The sequence below is a fragment of the Athene noctua genome, chromosome 6, assembly GCF_965140245.1.
Source record: "Athene noctua chromosome 6, bAthNoc1.hap1.1, whole genome shotgun sequence".
Classification (NCBI taxonomy): domain Eukaryota; kingdom Metazoa; phylum Chordata; class Aves; order Strigiformes; family Strigidae; genus Athene; species Athene noctua.
In genome coordinates, this window is record NC_134042.1 from 39,260,336 (window position 1) to 39,278,725 (window position 18,390).

The 18,390-nt window shown below is 43.6% G+C and overlaps 1 protein-coding gene across 13 annotated transcripts in view; it reads left to right on the forward strand.

Moving 5' to 3' along the window:
* EML1 (EMAP like 1) overlaps positions 1-18,390 on the forward strand; it is a 131,229-nt gene that overhangs the window by 30,330 nt on the left and 82,509 nt on the right. For 2 of the 13 annotated variants that reach the window (XM_074908652.1, XM_074908653.1), the window contains exon 1: positions 15,080-15,351. The exons of 9 other annotated variants lie outside the window; for them this stretch is intronic. In XM_074908652.1, the coding sequence (XP_074764753.1) occupies positions 15,285-15,351 (67 nt within the window). In that variant the 5' untranslated portion in view covers positions 15,080-15,284. Of the gene's footprint in view, positions 1-15,079; positions 15,352-15,908; positions 16,031-18,390 lie in introns of those variants that run through there. 2 more of the 13 variants (XM_074908641.1, XM_074908648.1) reach the window with 2 other exon arrangements.

The following is an 18,390-nucleotide window of genomic DNA, read 5'->3' on the forward strand; positions in this document are numbered from 1 at the left end:
GTATTTTTAAGGTAAAAGAATACAGTATAATCATGTTGATGCCTCAGGGCTCCCTTGTACCTCCCACAGTAAAACTCAGGGGAGCAGGATCAAAGGGTGCAGTGGACTACTTCAGCTCACTGAATTTCTCATGAAGAAACAGCAGCTTGCAGGTCAGGAGGGGAAGCTTGGGGACAGCCCCCAAACTCCACAGGTCCCAGAAACCCATGAGGAGGGAAGCTCTCACCACCTTCAGGGCAGAAACGATTGAAGGATTTGAGTAAATTGAAGGGGAAGCTTGAGAAGGGTGTAGGGAAAAGCTGTACGCTAGAGAGAGAGTAGTTAATATGTGGTGCTTCTCAGAGTTCAAGGATAAAGAGACATTAAGCAAAGTAAAAGGCAGAACATAAATTTGATTAAAAGAAAGGCTTTTGCACAATGCATAATTGATCTGTGGGACTACGTCAGTGTGCTACTGAGGCCAAAAGCGTAAAGGATTTGGAGAATGACTAGCACTAATACAGGCCATGTAATCATCATTAGCTGCATGAGGTAGATTTTTTTAAAAACAAGTTAAAAAAATACATATTTATTTATATATGTCTATAAATATCTATCTTCATGCTTCTTGAGACTAAACAACTAAATAGCAGACCTGGGAGAAAATTCTCCAGAGGATAAGCTGTCTTATCTTGTTTTGTGGCAAGCTGAAGCCCATCAGGCACTGGGCCAGGCAGAGCACAGGTCTGAGTTAGCCTGGTAGTTCTTGTTCATGTGATGTTCTGTGGGGATGTCTTCCTGTGGGGAAAAGCTCTTGCTTTGGGCTACTTCCTTTGTACTTGGGCCAAATCCCAATTTGGTGGGACCAGGGTCAGTGAGATGGGAGACTTCATAGAGGGGCTCCCACAGCCTCTGTGGCTTCTCAAGTGAAAGAAGAAGCCTTCCCACTTGGAAAGGCCACGGAAGTCATACACTGACTTGACCGAGTCTGTCCAAACATGTCCCTTATTGATAAACACAGTTCCAGCCGCATGGCGGTCTTGTGGGGGAAGGTGCAGGGCTGGAAGGAGCAGAGCAGAGAGCTGCCGTTTCCTTCACCGCCAGCTTCTGTTTCCCCCCAATAATAGAGGGGCTGAAAACATACAGCACTACAGCTTGTTATTTATTAACTGCATTTCCCAATAAACACATTGGTGCAAAGCAGTACCAGATTATCATCCTTGATTTGTGCATATTTTTGAAAAGTGTACTCTGTGCCTACTGGGAGTTATGTTTTTGAATGTTCCTTTTTCTGTACTCTCTGAGTCATATTCCCATCATTCCTATACCTCACAATATTTTCCCATTGCCATAGTGACTGCCTGTGAGGAAGGCACAGCCGAGTAACTTCAGGTTTTTACTGAACACAAATTGCCTACCAGACTGGACCTGTGCTTGAGTTTGCCTTACATCAGTCAGGAGGTATGAACTAGTGATTTTTATTTGTAAGAGAATCAAAATTCCTTTCCAGCACAGAGGTGATATTGTTACCTGTCTGATCTTAAAGTCCTCCCGCCGAATGTTGGGCTGATCCTAAATATTCCAGGTAGGTCTGACACTGTAAGTAGGCAGCGACTCCACACCTGAATTCTCACAGAGCAGCTAAATGAATTGAACTGCAATAGTCATGTACGTGTTGCTCATTTACATTTGTGTGCCACCCCCCCTTCTTTTGAATTCCTTAAACTTAGAAGGAGTTTGGACCAAATCCGTGTTTCTGAACACCTCCCTCTGTTGGACACAGATCCAAATGTCACAGCTTTCTCAAATGTCACACTCTTACACCTAAGCAGAATGGCAAACCTGAGTTTCATAAGTGTGAAGATATCATTTTAAACTTTGTGGTTTAGGTTCTGGAATATATAAAAGATTAATATATTTTATTAATTTAAATGTGTATCTCGGGTAATGTGAAAGTCAAATTTCTCTTGTAGAAACTGCTTTTGTTAGCGCTGTGAAGGGCAAGTCCAAAAAATAGATTGTCTAGCCTTCAAGGTTAATGATAATTTTCAATGCCTGTTTAGGAGACTGTGCCACTAAGAAATAAATCATATTAGATTGTTACTCTTTTATGAACGAAAGGGAGGATGGTTTGTACAGAATGTCATTACATAGAATCATAGAATCATTTAGGTTGGGAAAGACCTTTAAGATCATCGAGTACATGAGTACAGGTAGGTGTCTCTGAATGCAGAGAAAAGATAGCCATAAATGCCTTTCATCTCATACAAGGAAATAATATAAAGAGACCCAAACATTTGATTCTGTTCCTAGCAGTACTTTGTGATATGAAGACAAATACAGGCTGAGCTCACTTTAAAATCTTTTCAGACGTGCTGATTACAGATGCCCAGGAGCATCAAACCCAGAGAGAGCTCTCCTTTCCGTAGGTGTACAGCAATTAGACACTTGTAACTGAAAGCAAATATTGCAGTCAGTGCGAATAGCCTTTTTACTTCATCAGCTTGTCCATATAAGCATTATAAGAGTGGATCCAAAAAAGGGAACAGAGTAGAAAAATGAAATCCCAGACATTCCATGTATTGTTTTGGAAATGGACATTGAGGACACCTCAGTCATAACGCCTACACGGGCTTTTGGCATTTCACTCTTGCAACTGCGATAGTGATTTTTTGCCAAGTTTTGACTCTGCTTTGTACCTCCTCATAAGAGGGAAAGGGGCATTAGCTCATTTTATAATGAGGACCAGTGGACTTGATTGCTTCGAGTTGACCTGACCTGACACATGCCAGTGACCATGAGAAGAAAGGCTGATTCTCTCCATCACTAGCCCCCAGAATAGTAGCACCATACACTTGAGTGCTCAGAAAAGTGACTTGATTTTTTGGTACATCAACTTTATTTTCTGGTATGACATTAATTAAACTGTTTTCTCCATCAGCTGCTCTTGGGGGTGGTAGGAATATATTGCCAGTGACTTAAATGGGGGCAAGATTTGATCTCCTCAGGACAGAAAAATGGAGCAATGTCCTAATTTATATTACTCCAGCTTGATAGCAACTGAGAGAGATCTTGTAAGTAAAGCAGGATTATTTGAGGCATTTCAGCCAATTACCTGTGAACCTCACATGAGAACAGCAAAATGCCCCTGGAAATGAGTCTGCAGCTACTGTTCCCCAGAAAGCTGAATGGATCAAGCAATAACTCGGTGGGGTGGATCACAGGAAACCTAGGCTGGAAAAGACCTTGAGACCTGTCCCAAGGCAGGACCAGCTGTATCACATCAAACAGGACATATATTTGTATAAAATGATCTTAGAGATGTTCCATGGATGCTCTATAACTTCCCCAGGAAACTTATCCCAGTGCTTTATTGCCCTTACAGTCGGAAAGATTTTTTTATTCTAATGTAGAACCTGAAAGAGAATCTTTCTTGATACAAGTTAAACTGGACTTAAGGCTCCAGCTGAGGCATTATCAATGCGGAATAGAGTAGAAGAATTTCTTCATACATTTTCAGGATTATTTATCCATTGCAGTATGATGCTTACCTTTCCCACTCTGCATAACATAGCTGACTCAGTGTTTGGTTTGTGGTCTAATCTTGGTCAAGCTATTTCCTAACCAGTTATTACCCACCTTCCAGCAGATAATTCCTATCTAAATGTAGTCCTCTGTAGTGGTCCTTAGTACATTTTATCTTGATTTTACAGATAGTTCCTTCAAGCTTCCAAGATCTTTTTAAAATTTTAATCTGCCTATTGACTAGCGTGCTCACAGAGCTCCCAAGCTGTGATCTCCACATTTACTAAGTATGTCTGCTCCCTTTTTCAGTTACTAATGAAAATGTGGACTATAATGGGACTAAGAACAAACCTGTGCAGAATTGTATTTCATACATCCTTCCATTTTGTGTCACTTTTTAGTTAGAATTACCTGAACAGCCTTACACCTGTTAGAACAGGTGTAGCAGGGTCAGCCAGACTGTTTCCTTATTTGCTTATGAGTGTCATGAGTGTGCAAAAACCCTTACTGAAGTTGAGTTATATGACACCAATTGCCCTTCCCCTCCCCACAGCACAATACAGTTATAGAACGAACTAGACTGGTTTGACAGACTTTGTTCTTACAACTAAAGCTGAGTGGGAACTAAAGCTGAATGCTACTCACTTTCTCCTTATCTTCTAGGCACTTATAAATAGTTTGTTTAAAAAATGCTAGATTTTAGGGCAGGAACTCAATCAGACTGATCAATAATCTAGCTCCTTTTTTCTCCATTGTAATGACAGGCATCATGCTTTCCTATTTCTTATCCTCTGACACCCTCTACATCTAGTCACTCAGAGAGAGTAACGACCCATCTCGTTAAGCATCATTGGATGAAGTTATCAAGTCTAGATAATTTGAAAAAAATTATCTGAATAGAGTACAGCCATGACACAAATCATACTGCAAAACGGATTGATCCTAGTAACAATCATTTATTTGCTAGGTTAATTTTCAGCTGGATCAGTTTCCCCATCCAAAATCCCTGCACACCCTTACGAATCACTGTGGCAGCGGGATGCAGGAAGGCAGCGATGAGGTGGGAACAGACTGGAGCAGTGAGGGTGTAACTACATTTTTTGGCAACAGCACTGGCTTAACATGTTTGTTGAAATAGCTTTAATGAAGACAGATACAAAAAAAGTCATTAATCACTTGCACCTTCCCTGTGTCATCTGTTGATTGTTGTCTTGCACCCCTGAGTAGTGGGCCACCACTCTCTTGGCCTTCTTCATATGCATTTGTAGAACAACATCTTGTTACCTCACTGTCCCTGCTTGTATCTTATTTTGTGCTTTTGTCTTTCTGGTTTTATCTCAACATACTTTTGATGTTCATCTATACTTACCTTGAATAGTTCAATCCCTTTCCATACACTTTCTTCTGGTCAGGTCAGTAAGGGGCTTGTGACAAAGCCAGGGACTTTATTACTACATTTCCTCTCCTTCCTCTACAGTGGGATAACTTGAATTTCTGATCTCCAAGGGAAAACATGCAGGGATGGAAAAACACCGGGTTTCAGTCTTCATGTGCCATATTTCCTAACTTCACATGGAAGGAAATGGTGAATGAATGACAAAGCAAACACTCACACTTCATCAGATGAATGGAAAAAGTACAAAATGCTAAATCATATCAAGACTGTCCCCTAACTGTATTGCTTGAATACGATGTAACTCTGAGGAGGACTCACCCCATGGAGGACATGAGCAAGAGAGAAAAGGCCGCTTTTTCTTCAGTCCTCCAGCAGTTCTGATCTGCTTGGCAGAGCTGAATGTAAACAGATATTTTGCTCTGCTTCTGGTCTCTAATTGCATCATTTTCCACAAGTTCACATGTGTGACAGCTGAAAATCATGAGTCACATGTATTCTTTTCCAGCATAAAGTACTATTTACTCCTTATTCTTGGATAGTCACCAAATGACATTTAAAAGAGTGAAACTGGCAAAATATCCTTTTATACAGTCTTGTACAGGTTTTCTTTAAAACATCTTACTGATATGAAATGAACATCACCTTCTTTGAAATGCATTTTTTTCTTAATTGGTTGTATGACACTAAATTGCATCAATATTGCTAAGCTTTTTTTTCCTTCTGAAATGATTGCTGAATAAGAAAATAGTAGCTGTTGTCTTGAAATAAAAGATATCATGAAGGAATTGGGGGATATTATAGATGTGCAAATCTGAAAAATCTGTATCCAGAGTTTTAACTTTGCCAAAAAAAATGTTTAGTTGAAGTGTCTGATGAGCATTAAGCAGCTAGCTAGGTTATGTGTAATTATTTTTGTATATAGTACCATAAAGCTATATAACACTTTTTTCTAACAAATAAAAAGTAATGAAATCAAGACTTCAGCTGAAACTGATAGTGCTCTACAAGGTTACAGCTGCTGAAGACTTAGCCCTTGGCCTGTTCTACCCATCCCTTAGTCTAGGGGGACTCATTCATCTTCATGTAGGAATGTTCGTCTGAAGGGATGGTTTGAGGAAAAGATGCAAAATTCTTCAGTGCGAGATTTCTCAGGCATCTATAAAATATACCACAAGCTGGTCATGGTCAAAACATTCATTAAACAGCTAATGATATGTAAAAGAGCTGTTTAAGCGGAAGAATGTAAAGGAAAAGGCAGCAAGCCCTTGCATGTCAGGGCTGCAGGCTGATGTTTAGAGCACGATCCTAGCTTGGACCACATGGTGGTCATGCAGTGTCCCTTGGCAACCTCCAGCCCTTCGTCAGCCAGTGCACGCTGCAGGGGTTTTATGTTCTTAATTCTTTAGTTCATGGCTGCATCTGCTTGTATAATTTATGGCACACAATACTTTTTTTTTTTTTTTTTTTTTGAGATTCATTCTATCCTTTATTCCAGCATTTATTCTGTCGGAAAGTAGTGGGACAAGGAGGGGTTATTGGGCATCAGAAAGTTGAAAACAAATTCTCTTCTTGCCCTTTTTTTCTTGAATTATGACTGCGCTAATGACAAAATCCTTTTAGTTTCCCTCCTTTCTCTTATCTGTAGCTCTGGTTTTCTCTTCCTTCTTTGAAAGTTTGAGAGAGAAACATCAGGTGGTGAAATACTTAAGAATTAAAGGCCTGCATCAGGAAGCGTTTTTAAAATTAGGTGACTTGGTATCTGAAACAAATGCACAATTGTTCTTCATGCTTGGATGGCTGGCAGCCAGGCGGCAGGGCCTGGGCTATTTCTCAGGGCTTCATTCAGAGACTGTCATTATTGCCCCTATTACTTTTTCCTCTGTCTAGGACTCTCTTGAATGCCACCACCAAAGAGAAGAATGCCACGCATGGCTTCCCCTGAGGAGGATTAGTAATTCTACACCTTGCACTGGCTGGCAGAGGTGTTTTAAGAACAACCAGCATTCTTTCCCCAACAGCCAAATATTTTATTACTGTATGGACCTGATCCTGAAATTTAAACCCCGATGTTTATTCATGTTCCGGGGCAATTCGGTGAAGGTTTCTTTGGTTCAACCACATTTTATTTCTTTTGTATGTCAGAATGAGACGAAAAGTGGAATTTATCTAAATTTCTGGACACACTTATGAATCTGTAGAAAGAAATTACTTTGAAAAAACACACGTAACACAAAACTGCTTTGATGACATTGTGGGCCTTGGGTGATTTCACAAGCCAGAACAAAAAAGTTTATTCCAAGTCAAATTTTGATCCAAATTAAATAAGAAAGTTTAATTCAAAACAAAACTATAGCTATCCACAAAAATAAAAGGTACAGTCCATGCTGGAAAATAGTGTAAAGTAATGTTGAAAACCGTAGGAAAGGATTGTTCCCTATTGCTTTTTTTCTTGAGCCAGTCAAGCTTAAGTTAGCTGATGATTTAACTGTTTTCTTCCATCCCCGGGTTGTGTCTTGGGATCTTGTACTGGGAAAGCAGAAATGGACCGAGGCAGCAAAAGCCATGGAGGGATGAAGGTGTCAATGTAGGTGGCCTTGGGCTCTGGCAGATATCAAAGGAATCTGCGAGCATAGGGAGCTGAATTTCCTGCCTATTACTTGTAGGTCATTCTGCCTTCCATTCTCCTGCTCCACCACCCGCTCAGGAAAATCTCATGGAAATTCAATGAGTTTGAACCAGTGGAGTTTCTATTGTCCCCTGCAGAAATAACCCACACTGTACAAATGGAATATTGTGTTCTTTCTTCCCCTACCTCTTTTGGTATAATTAATACCATATTTGATGAAAGATACAGGAGATGGATAAGCAAAACATGAAGTTAGGTTCATTGAGGCGGTAAACAGGCATATGTGATGACAGAAGTTAAGATTACAGGTAAACTCTCCCCAGCTACTTTCTATGACTTGTTTAGTAGTGCAAATTAACTTTCCCAATAAATCCCTCACTAAAGGCAAGCATAACATATGAAATCACTAGAAGAAATGCAGTATTTTTTCCAACTACCTCTCAGAAGACACTTGCCATAGTTCATTTTCTGTATCTGGGCAAATTTCCAGTAACATAAATTACCAATTTTCTCTCTTATTGCAAATGTAGAAAGTGACATGGATGAGATTGGCTAGCCCTTTCTAACATTAATATATTGAACACATGTGGTGCTACATCTTACACATACATTTTTATGCATGCTTTATTATTTACATGGCCGACAGTAAATTTTCCTAGTACACATCAGTTCCCATGAGATGCCCTTAATTGTGCTGGATCCTGAAAACAGTGAAACACTGACATGGGAAGATGGGGAATTATGAATATCAGTTCTGATAAGGCACAAGTACAAAACATTATCCTGCTGGTTGGGAAACGTAAGATATAGTGCTGAGAAACCTCCCTCTGTTCACAGGCACTGTGGGTATCTGTTTGCGGAGGAGAGACACATCTCTCTCACAGTGTAGCTGACATACATCCTTTGGACATTGTCGTCTACTTTTGGGTTTTTACACATTCTTGTAAATTGTTAGTCAAATTAAAATGCTCATTCTAAAAAACTGAGCAGAATGACTATTTTAGTACCACTTTGTTCCAGAATGGCAGTTTTTGTGTATACCTTAAACGATCAATTTGCTATGCTGTTATTTAAGTACCGTTTAAAAAATATAGCTACATTATAGCTTGCTCTAGTCTTATTCTTCTGTAATATAATTCAGAAGGCACAGATTTATATTGTTGTGGCTTTGTATAAATCAGATATTAAATTGTAACAAAATACAACTTAAATATATGCATAAAGTAGACCTCTGGAATATTTATTGTCACAGAAACATCTCTATAATCATAACAAAAAATTAAAACAAAATCAGTGACCTCAGCCGTGTGCAGGAGGAGCATCAATGTGGGGCTAGCCACACAAAAGCATCTCTTTTTCATACTCAGTGAAAACATTTCTCAATAGCTACACGCCTGGAGCTCCCCAAGGTCTCAAGGGGTGCAGGAAAGGTCCTTCTGCTGAGAGGGAATTCCCTGTGGGGAGTGACACAGACCTGTAGGGATGACCCTTCTGTGCCCCGGCTGGTGAACTGGTGAACCTGTGCCAAAGCTATTGTACCTGAAATGAGAGAAGCCACTCTCACAGGAGGTAGGATTCATGCCCCTGAGCAAATATGTCTCTCAGAGAGCTCTGCTAGTGTAAGCTTTCGGCCTCTATTGAGGGCTGAAGCCACCAAACGTAGGGTTGCAGAACTGAGCTAGGATCGAAAACTTTTAAGGAGTAATTCTCAAGAGTGGATGGATGATTTCCTCATATGATGCCACCCATCACTGCGCCTCTTCACATCAATCTCTCAGAGTAATAATGTCTCAGAAATGCTGTTCCCATCAGCACAAATCGCACAAAAGGCAGAAAAGGAGTTGTGTATCTGTAGTGTACTTTGCTTCTCATCAGTTTAGTATCATAATGTTATATCTGTGGATGTAACAAGATTGCAGTTGGCCATTACATACACTGATGTATGTTGAACACAACTTGTTAAGGGACCTTACAAAAATAAGAGTGCTTGAAAGCATTTCATAATAAACCATACAAGTAATATCTTCAGTGTTTGCAGGCAGGGTAGTCTAATGGCTAATGTACTCAACTGGTAGTTATTCTGGTTTAGGTTTTGTCAATGAATTCCTGGCATGACTTTGACTGTGTCATGTTTTCCCTCTCATTTTTCAAATAAGTAAAATAAAGACATTTAGTTCAAAAAGGTGGTGCAAGTCTGAAAGCACCACTGTTTGCTGAGCAGCCTCCCGTCTTTGAATGGGAAGAGTCATAGAAGTGCAAAGCATTATTCTTTTCATCTTCAAAGCCTTCTCTTTGTATTTACAAATTAATCAATCTACAAAGCAATATTTTTTTTCCTGGGCCATATGATTAAGAATGTTATTTTTAATGATGGGGAAAATTCCACAACTGCAATATATGTCATTTGAAACAACATGATGTATACAGACATATTGCAACATATTTTCATTTGGATTGTAAAACATGCATACCTTTGATGGTTTCATCCCACATTTGTTATATTGTATTTTTAATGCACTCAGACTGTGCTGGCATAATGGTGATCCTCCCCTTATACCCCATCTTTCCCACATGCATGAAGTGTGCTTTGTAGTGACATTCATGAAGACCCCTGCTGTGGTTGAAACGCTGGAGTCCTGCTATTTAGAATGAATGATTATTCCAGCGGTTGAAGTGTTTTCACAAAGGAGACTGGGCGGTAAGGCACTTCTTCCTTTCCTACACCACAGTAGGAGAGGAAATCCTTATTTGAGCCTATGATAGGACCCTGACAGAGAATCCCACTCTGATATCTGGAGATAGTCTAGCAGTGAGAAAAAATCCACTTCTGAAGAATGAAGACAATTTATTCACTGCATGAAATTCTCTTAAAAAACCCAATCTCTGGTGCTGCTCAATGAAAGGGCAAACCAAAAAAACTGAAAGAAAAACAAGAAATAAAACAAAACAAGCCCCCAACTGTCTAAATCGGGATTTCATCAGACTTTAGGCAGCTAAATCCAAAATTTAACTTCAGATCCCCTCTCTGCTAAATGCTGATCCCATCCTGTGAGTGCCTAAAACCCAGGCAGTGGCTTTCCCTTCCCCAGGGCTCCTGTGGTGTGTACCCTGCAGCTGCAGCTGCAGCTGGTGCTGCTGCTGCTGGGCACGGCGGCTGCCCAGCGCTGGCCCCCGGCTCCTGCCGAATCACCGCGTCCTCCAATGCTGAGGAAGAGCACCGTGCCAGTGGAAGGAGGTCTGGGCTCCGATGCCAGCTTTCGGACCACCTGACTCCCAGTGCTGGTGATGAACCACTGGCAGAGATGCCCGTTTCTTCTATTTTGAATGAGTGATAGATGATTCAGGGAGAAGCACAAACGTGGTACCTTGTGTTTTGGATTGTAGTCTGGGGCCAGGGACCAAGTGTTGCAGTGCTTCAGTTTTTTAATGGATAAAACTTCTGACTCACAGAAGAAAAGCAAAACTTGAACAAACACGCAATTTAAAACCTTCCAGGCTCAAGCAGAGACTGACTGCTGCATTAAGTAAGACTGTAAATGGTGAAATGGACTCATGTCTTAAATGGAAATGAAGTGAGCTGCAGAAGTGAGCTCAGCTCCCTTTGATCATGCTGCAGTAAACGTGGCCTATCAAATGGCTGCTAAAGAGCTTGAGGGGCTCTTCAAAAGTTAGTCATGCTAAAATAGATGCTATTATTATATCCACTGATAAATATTAGCAAAACCAGCACATTTGCTGATGGTGCTAGATGATTTGCCCAATGAAGATTACTCTAGTTACAGAGTATGTTCAGTGTGCGCAGTGGCCGTCCAGGCTTTCATGACATGTTCAGCAGACATGCATTGCACCAACCTGAAAGAGCTTTCCAGCCTCTGTGGTGAAATGAGCCTTCAGCTCCTGTAAACTCTGCAAAGGTGGGCCCAGCACACCCGCTGCCACCAGCAGCTCTGCACAGCAGGCTTTGCCACTGACACCCAAATCCCAACGTCCTTCCCTTACCAAGCACCATCATCGCACTCCCCGAACAAGCCCGCTGGAGACAGTGGTGTTCAGCGCAGATCCAGGTGTCAGGTATGAGGGACAGACTGTCCGAGCCATCACCAAATGACGGAGCCACTGAAATGACCCAGAAGGGAAAATCCCTCTTCAAAAGCCCTTCTCTACCAGCCAGGTGAAACATGCTTGTATTGGGCTTTTTCTCTCAACATTGCTAAATGTAAACAGTACAGGGATAAGATTTATATAATCCATGTCTTCTATTTTAGTGGATTTTGAGAGGATACTGTAACTTAGATTTCTTTGTTTCGTATTGACATGATGACTGGGACAGCTCACTCGACTCAAAGGTATCATTAGCTACAAAATCATAATACTCTACAATTCTATAGTGTTGAGAGTTATGAACTACAATACTTCTGATATGAAACTGCCATAGGGTATTTTTTTAAAATTTATTAGTAATGCAATAGAAATAGAAATAAAAAAGGAACAGGAATACATAAACATCAAGATTATTTCACTATAGCCTATTAACAGGGAGTGAAAACAAGGCTTCTTTGTCTAAAATCAGAGTATTAACTCCTGAAAATTCATCTAGGGATGGGTAAAAGCTCTCTTGTTCTCACTTAGCAAATAGACATTTGTATTATATTACTCAATAGAAATGAAACTTGATAAATTATTAGTTTAAAAATACAGCTTTCAAAAATGTAACATCATACAGTTTCTGACACTGCCTGCGATGAGTGTGCACATACAGCAACAACTCCCCTCCAGATACATCAGTCCCACTACACTGCTCAGGATGCCACATCCCCATCTATATGATTTCCCATTTTCTGATGCACTAGCTTTTATCTGTATAAATGATTAAAGCTATAGTTTACTGAAAAATGGACAATAAAGTGTTTTCATTGTTTCACTGTACCAGCAGAATTCCCAGGGACACATGAGTGCATCCTTCAGATCCATTGTCCCATTGTTCCCACAGCCAGACAGAATTTCTTTTTCATTTTGCACCTTGCGGTGTAATTTAGTGCAGTAAGATTGTAACAGGTCTCGAAATCTTTGCAATTAAATTATGAAACTGTTTTCCTTTCCTAACCTTTGCCTTCAGAATATAATGGCATCATACCAGCCTCTGGAGACTGGAGCTGAGATTATTTTCTGTCACATCACTGAGCTGACTTGCAGTGCGGTGAGCTCATAGGCTTCACTGACACCTTCACAACTAATTTTGGTCGGCAATCTATTGTAAGGTTTCAGATGTTGTATCTTCCTTTAACGATACCATGTTCAGATCAGGTTTATATTTGAGTTTCTAAGTGACTTTTAATTTCTGCTCTCTGAAATGGAGCTGCATTGCCCCTTTTTTTTGTCCTTTCTTCTGCTTTGGCAGACATAAAAGTTACTGGGTGTTTATTTCGCTTATCTCACTCTCACTGACCACACATTTTTTAGTACAGACATAATACTTCTAGACAGCATAGATTTCATAGATTTATTTGCCAAAACTTGCACATCTGAAGGAGGTATAGGTTAAGCTAACATTGACATTTAATGGCAAACACAATACTTGTGCTGAAACTGTCTCTAGCTGGTGAAAAATTAGCTTACTAAAACACTTCTCAACCTCAAAAATAATAACCTAATCATGGCAATAGTGTTTTAAAATCAATGAAATTCTTAATTAAAGTTTGTATTAAAAATGAGCTTCATTTTACTATTATTGTAACTTGTCTGCCAAAAATCCATATGTGTTTCTGTGTGTTGACTTTTTTAGAACAGTATGACATCATTGAAAAGTTTAATGGCCTATGAATGGAAAGGTCCTGAAAAAACCTAAGGGCTCTGTGTTAATTTTAAAGATGAGAAAGAACCATGGCTCATTTAAAACATTAAGAAAATCTATTGTCTTCATTATTGTTGAGGTAATTTTCAATTTTTTTAAAAAAATATAATTAGACTACCATAAATTTCTGTTATTTTATAGCCCACAGCTATAGAATGCAGTTGGTTTTGTCAGATACAAGTTAAGCACCATCAGGCTGGGTAAGTACTTGTGTTGAAGATGACTCTACCGATACTGGCACTGGCAATTCAGGAGGGAGCACTTTTCACTCTGCTTTAATATGGAACTGAGATCTCTGCCTAATTTTATAGCATATTTTTGTGTTAGCACTACCACGGTTAGTGGTTGGTGACAAGACTCATATATAGCGAACCCACGCACGTAAATGGATCCACATGACAGAGCTGCCTTGCAAAAAACTCCTGAAAGGACTGAGACCTGAGGACATGCTTTGCTAAGTGCTTTGGCATTTTTCAAGATGAAAGGTGTTATAGATATGTAATGCACTGTTCTTCTTGTGTACCTTGACGAGCTTGAAATAAAAATGCGTTTCAGTCACTGGACATTGCTAGCATGGAAACTGAAGCCCATAAGGTATAAAACAACTTTACATTACTAGCCACCGGTTTTGTATCGCTACCTTCATCTCACCGTGAATGGACATTATAGACACACCTACATAAAAACATTGAAATCAGCTGAAATTATTTTATTATCCTATATTGGAAAAGTGTATAATATTCTTCAAACTAAATAGTTAGAACTGTATAAAACGGCATAAAAATTACTTTTTTGTTATTGTAAGAGGGTATCGGTTACAATATTATCTTGACAACTCTATCTTGTAGCCAGTTGACTCGCCACTGAAACCAGCGGAGGACGCAGGGTGCAATGACACGCAGTCTGTTGCTTCACTGGGAGAAGCAAGAGCAGCGTCTGATAAAGCAGCAGCACGGGGGGAGCTGCTGCGGCACGGCGGATGCTGAGGCTGCGCTCTCCAGCTGCCGGGCTGCCCCAGCAGCTCCCGCACAACTTCTGCCTTGAATTCAGAGATTCCGAGCCGTGGCTCCCTGCGCGGCCGGACTTTTGGCATAATCCCCCGAGCCACTCGGCGCAGGGACGGCTCTGCTCCCCCTCAGCCCACCGGGACACCCGTCTGGCCGGCTCCCGCGGGCGGCAAGGCCCCCGCCGCGGCACGGGGCCCCGGGGCTCGCCCCTCTTGCAGGCGAGGGCCGGGTTTCGGCGGCGCAGGGGCTCGGCGGGGCCGCTGAGGAGAAATGCCCGCACCGGCCCCGCGCGGGCCGAACAGACGCGGCTCCTCGCTCGCCCCCCCGCCGCGGGGTGCTCCCCCCCGCCCCAGCCTCTCCCCACTCGGGCTGGCGGTGCCCCGGGCCTCCCGGCTGCGCTCTGCCGGCCCTCCCGCCGCCCGCCCAGCGGCTCCCTTCCCGCGAGATCCCGCCGGCCGTGCTCTGACAGGGCTCCGCCGCCGCGGCGCCGGGATCTCCCGTCCGCCGGCGAGCCGCGGGGCGGGGGCTGCGCCGCCCGCCGGAGAGCCGCGGGGCGAGCCGCGCCGAGCCGGGAGCAGCCCGGCGGCCGGGGAGGGGAGGGAGGGAGGGAGGAAGGGAGGAAGGGAGGGGAGCGCCCCCGCCGCCCGCCCCGCCGCCGCCGCCGCGCCGTCACGGCGCCCCGCCCCGCCCCGCGGGTCTCCCCCCCTCGCCTCAGCGGCGGAGCGGAGCGGAGCGGCCGCCGCCCCAGCCGCGGCGGAGTGAATGGGTTGCCATGGCAACTGAGTGAGGCAGGCAGCAGGCCGCCGCGGCCCCAGCCGCCTCCGCTCCTCAGCGTGTGGGCGAGGAGGCAGCGGGCGGCCGCCGGGACAGCCGAGGGGAGGCCGGGAGCGCAGCGGCAGGATGGAGGACGGCTTCTCCAGCTACAGCAGCCTCTACGACACCTCCTCGCTGCTCCAGTTCTGCAACGGTAAGGGTGGGGGCCGCCTCCCGCCGCCGCCACCGGCGAGCGGCGGGGTCCCGGCGCCCCGGCGGGGCGGGAGACGGAGGCCGGCGCGGGGAAGGCAGCGCCGGGAGCGGGCCTGCCTGGCGCTGCCGGCGGCGTGCCCGCCGCTCAGGGCCGCCGGGCTCCGCGGCGTAACTCGGGGTGAGGAGGAGGAGAGAGGAAACTTCACCCCCCTCAGCCTTCCCCGTTATGCAGCGGGAAGCCCGCCTGTCCCCGGCGCCGGGCTGCCTCCGTGAGCAACTTCTGCACCTCCTTCACTCGCGGGAGTACGTACAGCGGGCGGTGCTGTGTGTGCGGGCACGGCGCGTGTCTGCCGCACCGGCAGCCCGGGCAGCCCACGGCATCACCCACCGCGGCGCCTCCCCGCCGCGCCTGTGCCAGCGCGCACACAGACACGGACAGAGATGCGTGTGTGTACGGACACGGCCGAGCTGCGACCGCCCGTGTGTGACCCCGAGGCGCTCAGTGGCGCGGCCCGGCTGGGGCAGGTGTCCTTCCGCCCCCCGCCCCGCTCCGCTCCCTCCCCGGGAGCCCACCCGGCGGCTCCGCGCCAGCCAGGGATAGCTGCTGGGTGTCGGATGCCTGTGCGGAGTTCGGGGAGTTGGCCCGCAGTTGCCGATTCCGCTTTCTGTTATTTTTTAAGGTAGGGGTTATTGGGGTGGTGGCGTCACCTGGGTGGCAGCGTGACAGGGGAGCTGCTGGGCTGCAGTGACAGGTCGTAAAGAAGGAAAAAGGAGGTGAGGAACTGCCAGTATCCTCGGAGGAGGTGTTTGGAGGTTGGCCTGCATAGTATTTGGGATCATTCAGCTGGCTGGTGTTTACTGTGATTTGGGGGGAGATAAATCGGGTATCCTGAATGTTACAAAGAGTACTTCACGGTAAACTTTAAGCTCAAAATACCTTATTTTCATTCTAGTTATTGCTTTCTAGCAGAAAATTGCAAGAATTAATAATCTCGTATTTCATTGAAAATTGATTCGTGGATCTCTCATTCCTCCAGATTTTAGTAGTGGTCTGGCTTTCTGCTGCTATCTGAGCAGCTGGAGTCAGGTTCATACTAAATTGCTTCATGACAGCAACTGCATCAAACATAGCTGCCTCTTCTCTGGGAAGAAATGAAGATGATAAATTTTACATTATTTTCTTTGTGGTGTGGTGTGAGAAAGGGACAGGTTATCAGAAAACTCTAATACGTGTGGACCTTGAGATTGAGCAGTTTTTCAGGGCACAAGTCGCCGCGCGTGTGGGCTGTGCATTGTGTGGTGACGCTGTGTTCTCAGAGCTCTTCAGGAGAGACAACTATGACTATGTATGGGGGTTGTACGCTAATAGCAGATGCCTGTTTTGCCTAAACTTAACAAATATTTTATTGTAAGTATTTTAAAAAAGAAAACATACAGCAGCGTATTTCGAAGTTTATACTCTAACCCATTTATAAGCAAGCTGTCTTCCTACCAAAATCCCTGGGCTTTGCTTTTACAGTGTTCATGATAGTAGCATGCATGTGGAAGTAGTAGAAGTAGCAGCACTTTCTGAACAGTTTGAATAAGCAGAGTAGCATATTTCTGAGAACTGTCACTCATGCTGATTTAACTCTGAGCACCTATTATACGTGATGGAAATAAGCCGTATGTATTTATGCTGTACATAGGTTTTAAAATCTTAGTTAATCCTCGAGTATTATGTTCTAGAATGTGTTACTGACAAGATCGCTCACCTAGCTGTCATCTCATTGTACCTAGTGAGTGCAATGGCTATTGTAAACTTGTATTATTCTGTGTTTATAAAAGAAAGTGGTTGAATTCAGAAGACTTTCTTTTTATGAGTTTGTCTTCAGTGGGACTATATTCAATGAGACAAGGAAGAACAAGAGAATCAGGCCTTTGAGTACTGCCTTTGAGATGATCAGGTATTTCACACAGGACACACTAGGAGAAAAAATACAGATGGAGGATGCCACTGAGAGTTTTCAGGTTGAAAGAGGAAAAGAAAATTGTTTTACAGGCAAGTGGGAAGCTCTTGCAAATATAATGGGTAGTATGAAAGATGATGTGAAGTTGGGAGTGAGGCAGGCATAAAGAAGAACCAAACAGAGCAAACAAGTGGTAGAGATGTGAAGGAAAATGCGATTATGGTATAAAGTGAAGTGAAATACAGAAATGGCTGGTAAGCAGTTGAAGTGATCATTGCTGTATGCAGTGAGGTTTTCTGCTCTGAACACAGAAGAAAGGATTAATTTTAGTTTTACAAGTAAAGACATGATGGAGTATTCTGATGGTCTCAAACTGCAGAAATGATAAAGAGACTGTCTGTATGTATTATTTTTGAAAAAATCTGAATAGAAAGCCTGCGCTCCTGTAAAAATAACCGCAGATCACCTGTAGGGTAGCTCCAGGGCCCAAGGATGGCTGCAGCTTCCCCCACTTGCCGGTCCCTTCTCCCTGCTCGAGGCAGGTGGCAGCTATGGAAGGGGTGGGGGAGGAAGGAAGCGGTTGTTGGCAAGAGGTTGTGATGGGGATGAGGGAGCAGGATCTTGCCTGTTGGAGGATCTGGTTAGAGAAGAAGGGAATACTAAGAGGGCAAACTTAACCCCAAGCCTCCATTTCTCTTTAGGAGGGGTTCTGGATTCAGGAGAAGAATCTGTGTCTTCCCCCACCCCTCCTTTACTCATATGCAGATCTAGCCTGCATGTTGTTTATTGGATGGCTTGCAATGCGTAAAAAGTACAGTAAATGGAGAAGGAGGGGAGAGAAGCAAGAGGTGAGGAAAATAAGTTCATTTTGAGTTGCATGTCTAAAATCTAGGGCAAATATTTAGCACAGCCAGTTCAAAGACACCTACTTTCTTCAACTCTCTTTTACAGAACAGTAAGGGTAGGGTTGATGTTTGAGAAACGTGTTAATGAACACAAGTGTCAGCCTGAGATAGATAGCATCAAAGCAAGAAATACAAGCTTGCAGTGTGATTTTAGGCAAGTTACTTCATTCTTGTTGCTTTAATTTC